The following is a 5,330-nucleotide window of genomic DNA, read 5'->3' as shown; positions in this document are numbered from 1 at the left end:
CATTTGGGTATACTCCGGCCTCTTACACCGGGTAAAGTCTCGTAATTGGAATGACCATTGTCAGCCGTGATTGATCTACGGCTGAATGAAAGCCTCCCCAGCTATCGTCATCTCTCAAGATCCCAACACAGGATTCTGTCACGTTGACAAAAGACAAATAGTTCACTGCAGTCACGAAAGCTTTCAATCAAAAGATGCACACATTTATTTAAAAGCAAACGGGCATGTGTGGATACTACCCTTTGACCTGTATCACAAGAACAACGGGTCTCACCTGAGGGATCTGTACAGGTTACTTCCAAAAACACAAACTTTGTCCTAACATCACTTATTCAATGTTTGACCCTTATAAATAAAATGTTGCATGTACACAAAATCAGTGTTCATTCTAAATTATTGACAGACATTTTCCATTTTAACAAAATGTAATTACTGCAGTGAAATATACTGCACCAGGTTAAGCTATTTCAAATAATTATGCACCGTCTGCTTAACAGTGGATGTAAAACATACTATTGTGTCATTCAAAACGAGTAGGCCATTGCATGCTTGCGTCTCGAGTCAAAATGTAGCAAATTCTCAACATTACCGACAAATTACACAACTGAGATGAAACATCATCGCCCCCTACTGACAGGCTCTTGTTCACACACTCTTTGGTTCTTTCAGTAAAGTCATGTCAGTAGCAAAAATAATAGATCAGGAAGTTTAGATCGTAACACAGGGATCTACCCAACCCACAGGGAACACAAAGACTGGCCGCTCACTCTTACTCTGCAGGTTGAACCCAGGAACTGAGTGTTCAACTTCACATTATTTTCATTAAAGGCCCGTGACAAAGGAGCATCTATTGGAGCGACGTCTCAAGCTGACACATCTACCGGGTCTCCCTTTGACTTTGTGTTTTCTAAGAAGTTCACCCACACCTCCACCTCCACAAACTGCTGGGAGTTGCCTCACTCTGCCTCACAGTCAGAATTCCCCTCCTGCTTCACGTTGCCTCCATCAATGTGAAGGTCCCATTTTGCAGTATAATCTCATCTTCACATTTTACCATCACTTCTTCACTCTTCACCATCACTTCTTTGCTCTTCACCATCACCTCTTCACATTTCACCTCGATACCTTTAAGTGTCCAAGCTGGGATTTTCCTCCAGTTATTGTTTGATGAGGGATGGGCTCATTGCGGCACTTTGACTTTCACAAGCTGATTTCAGACTCCACTCCTTGCAGATCTTCTGATGCTTGTGCGTTCTCTGGTGTCTTTAAAGATTTGATGAATGTGCAAACGCCTTCCCGCCAAGTGCACCTGAAGGGTTTCTCTCCTGTGTGTGTTCTCTGGTGTCTTTGAAGATGTTCTGACCGTGTAAACGCCTTACCGCAAAGAAAGCACCTGAAGGGCTTCTCTCCTGTGTGTGTTCTCTGGTGATTTTTAAGAGCAGATGACTGTGAAAATGCCTTGCTACACACAGTGCAATTGAAGAGTTTCTCTCCTGTGTGTGTTCTCTGATGATTTTTAAGAGTAGATGACTGACAAAATGCCTTCCCACACACAGTGCACTTGAAGGGTTTCTCTCCTGTGTGTGTTCTCTGGTGGGCCTGAACAACGGATGCTTGTGCAAACGCCTTCCCGCAAATCGTGCACCTGAAAGGTTTCACTCCAGTGTGTGTTCTCTGGTGTATTACAATATTATGTGACTGTGAAAATGCCTTCCCACACACACTGCACTTGAAGGGTTTCTCTCCCGTGTGTGTTCTCTGGTGTCTTTGAAGAGTTTGTGACTTTGCAAACGTTTTCCCGCACAGAAAGCACCTGAAGGGTTTCTCTCCTGTGTGTGTTCTCTTGTGATTTTCAAGATGATACGACTGTGAAAATGCCATGCTACACACACTGCACTTGAAGGGTTTCTCTCCCGTGTGTGTTCTCTGGTGTTTTTTTAAGAACAGATGACAGTGGAAATGCCTTCCCACACACAGTGCACTTGAAGGGTTTCTCTCCTGTGTGTGTTCTCTGGTGCTGTGTCAAATTTCCAGTGCGATCCGTGCTGTATGCACTCTGGTCGCATTGTTGCCTTGCCGTACCGAGCTGTGCTGACTGCCTTTGCTCCATTAGACCAATTCTGCAGAGGAAGCGTCGAAGGAAGCGTCAGCTGCAGACAGATAATAGGAATGTCCACACCATTCTAGATTTGAAGCTTTCGTGACTGCAAGGATTCATATTCTTAGGTTTTTTCGGTAAAGTCACGTAGGTAAAAATTTAAATTAAAGTAAAAATAAACAAATTAAAAAATTCACGACGTTTCGGAAGCAACACAAGCCTCCGTCTTCAGGTGGAACCGTCACAGCCACGACAGCTGTATCAAGTAAAAAAAGAAATACAAAAAAAATACAGCTGTCGTGGCTGTGACGTTTCCACCTGAAGACGGAGGCTTGTGTTGCTTCCGAAACGTCGTGAATTTTTTATTTGTTTTATTTTACTTTTATTAATTTACATTTTTTACCTACGTGACTTTACCGAAAAAAACCTAAGAATATATCCACTCCGGTATCGAGGCACAGAAGAACGCATACGTACAGTCACACTTGACTTACACGTCTATACTTATTCATATATTCATGATGTAGTAAAAACGTTTACTCAAATTCATCACACGGGCTGTGATGGCACACAATGAGAGGGCAAGTGGTCATAAATATGCCTGGGAGCCCTCGTATCTTAAAAATGAATGTTAACCCAAAACTCCGAGCACACAATTTCGGCTGTCTGGCTACAAAAGGAATATGTATAAAAGCTAAATTCAGCTGACATTGCAAAGGGTGTTGAAAACAATTCTATTTGTGCTATGGCAGAAATGCATAAATTAACGTTCAACCACAACTTAGATGTCCTTGAATGCTGGGATGAACAGATCCGAATTCAGCTGCATGTGCTTCCAGAGGGAAACAAAAATAAACTATTGTTTTGATATAACCTCCGTGTTCAACAGAGTTAATAGACTTTACTGCAAACACAAACTTGACACTGTCACACACTGGCATGGTTAACAGGTGGTGGTGTGTCCAGACCCATGCCTGGCCACCTTCATCTGCTCAGAATAAATGATTCCTCACTCCACCAAGTAATTGAGGATCAATCAACATAGCCGAGGCTAACTGGAGTTTGTGTGTCTCTCTCTCTCCGTGGTGAGATGTTAACTACCTCACCTGGTATACAGGAAGTCGTGGGTTCGATCCCGACCCTGACGCCTGCTGCTGCTGTATATTTGGGGTTTGCGTGTCTCTCTCTCTCCGTGGTGAGATGTTAACTACCTCACCTGGTATACAGGAAGTCGTGGGTTCGATCCCGACCCTGACGCCTGCTGCTGCTGCTGCTGTATATTTGGAGTTTGCGTGTCTCTCTCTCCGTGGTCGCGTGGATTTTCCTCCGAATCTCCCGGGTTTCCCCTCCACATTTAGAGTCAACATCAGCACGCGTTTAGCGTCTTTGACCGATACACATTTCCACACGTATTCTTGGTTCTTTCGGTAAAGTCACGTAGATAGACAATAACAACAGATAATAACATCAAATAAAGGACACTTGTGTTGCGATCGAAACGTCGTGTTTTTTCTCTTTATTTACAATTTTAATAATTTTTATTTCATCATCTGTTATTTTTATTAAATTTTCTGTCTAAGTGACTTTACCGAAAGAACCAAGAATATGAATTCCTGCAGTCACGAAAGTTTTAAGTCCACACATTCACACGCAAGTTCACAAAGCCTCACCTTGCGTTGTGGGCAGGTAGCTTCTGAGAACAAGAGCGGTAGAGCAGCTCAAGCCGGCTTGGCCTGGTAACAAAAATAGAAAAATAGAAACGGCATGAATATTTACAGTGAGGAAAAAAGTATTTGATCCCCTGCTGATTTTGTACGTTTGCCCACTGACAAAGAAATGCTCAGTCTATAATTTTAATGGTATGTTTATTTGAACAGTGAGAGACAGAATAACAACGACAAAATCCTGAAAAACGCATGTCAAAAATGTTATAAATTGATTTGCATTTTAATGGCGGAAATACGTATTTGACCCCCTCTCAATCAGAAAGATTTCTGGCTCCCAGGTGTCTTCTATACAGGTAACGAGTTGAGATTAGGAGCACACTCTTAAAGGGAGTGCTCCTAATCTTAGCTTGTTACCTGTATAAAAGACACCTGTTCACAGAAGCAATCAATCAGATTCCAAACTCTCCACCATGGCTAAGACCAAAGAGCTCTCCAAGGATGTCAGGGACAAGATTGTAGATCTGCACAAGGCTGGAATGGGCTACAAGACCATCGCCAAGCAGCTTGGTGAGAAGGTGACAACAGTTGGTGCGATTATTCGTAAATGGAAGAAACACACAAGAACTGTCAATCTCCCTCGGCCTGGGGTTCCATGCAAGATCTCACCTCGTGGAGTTGCAATGATCATGAGAACAGTGAGGAATCAGCCCAGAACTACACGGGAGGATCTTGTCAATGATCTCAAGGCAGCTGGGACCATAGTCACCAAGAAAACAGTTGGTAACACACTACGCCGTGAAGGACTGAAATCCTGCAGCGTCCGCAAGGTCCCCGTTGCTCAAGAAAGCACATATACATGCCCGTCTGAAGTTTGCTAATGAACATCTGAATGATTCAAAGGACAACTGGGTGAAAGTGTTGTGGTCAGATGAGACCAAAATGGAGCTCTTTGGCATCAACTCAACTCGCCGTGTTTGGAGGAGGAATGCTGCCTATGACCCCAAGAACACCATCCCCACCGTCAAATATGGAGGTGGAAACATTATGCTTTGGGGGTGTTTTTCTGCTAACGGGACAGGACAACTTCACCGCATCAAAGGGACGATGGACGGGGCCATGTCCCGTCACATCTTGGGTGAGAACCTCCTTCCCTCAGCCAGGGCATTGAAAATGGGTCGTGGATGGGTATTCCAGCATGACAATGACCAAAAAAACACAGCCCAAGGCAACAAAGGAGTGGCTCAAGAATAAGCACATTAAGGTCCTGGAGTGGCCTAGCCAGTCTCCAGACCTTAATCCCATAGACAATCTGTGGAGGGAGCTGAAGGTTCGAGTTGCCAAACGTCAGCCTCGAAACCTTAATGACTTGGAGAAGATCTGCAAAGAGGAGTGGGACAAAATCCCTCCTGAGATGTGTGCAAACCTGGTGGTGGCCAACTACAAGAAACGTCTGACCTCTGTGATTGCCAACAAGGGTTTTGCCACCAAGTACTAAGTCATGTTTTGCATGAGGGGGTCAAATACTTATTTCCCTCATTAAAATGCAAATCAATTTATAACATTTT

At 43.7% G+C, this 5,330-nt stretch overlaps 1 protein-coding gene across 1 annotated transcript; it reads right to left on the bottom strand.

Annotated features, from left to right (window-relative positions):
• Window positions 1–1,470: 1,470 nt before the first annotated feature.
• Window positions 1,471–3,833, bottom strand: LOC133339316 (zinc finger protein ZFP2-like; the record flags this gene model as incomplete). Its single annotated transcript, XM_061547438.1, has 2 exons — window positions 3,769–3,833; window positions 1,471–2,120 (listed from the first exon to the last, which is right to left on the bottom strand). A coding segment is annotated over exon 2 (411 nt), but the record flags the coding sequence as incomplete, so codon positions are not given.
• Window positions 3,834–5,330: the final 1,497 nt, after the last annotated feature.

Source organism: Lethenteron reissneri, unplaced genomic scaffold (genome assembly GCF_015708825.2).
Source record: "Lethenteron reissneri isolate LAM-NWPU_2019-01 unplaced genomic scaffold, ASM1570882v1 scaffold_1795, whole genome shotgun sequence".
In the NCBI taxonomy this organism is placed as follows: domain Eukaryota; kingdom Metazoa; phylum Chordata; class Hyperoartia; order Petromyzontiformes; family Petromyzontidae; genus Lethenteron; species Lethenteron reissneri.
This window is presented reverse-complemented; position numbering and strand designations above follow the sequence as displayed.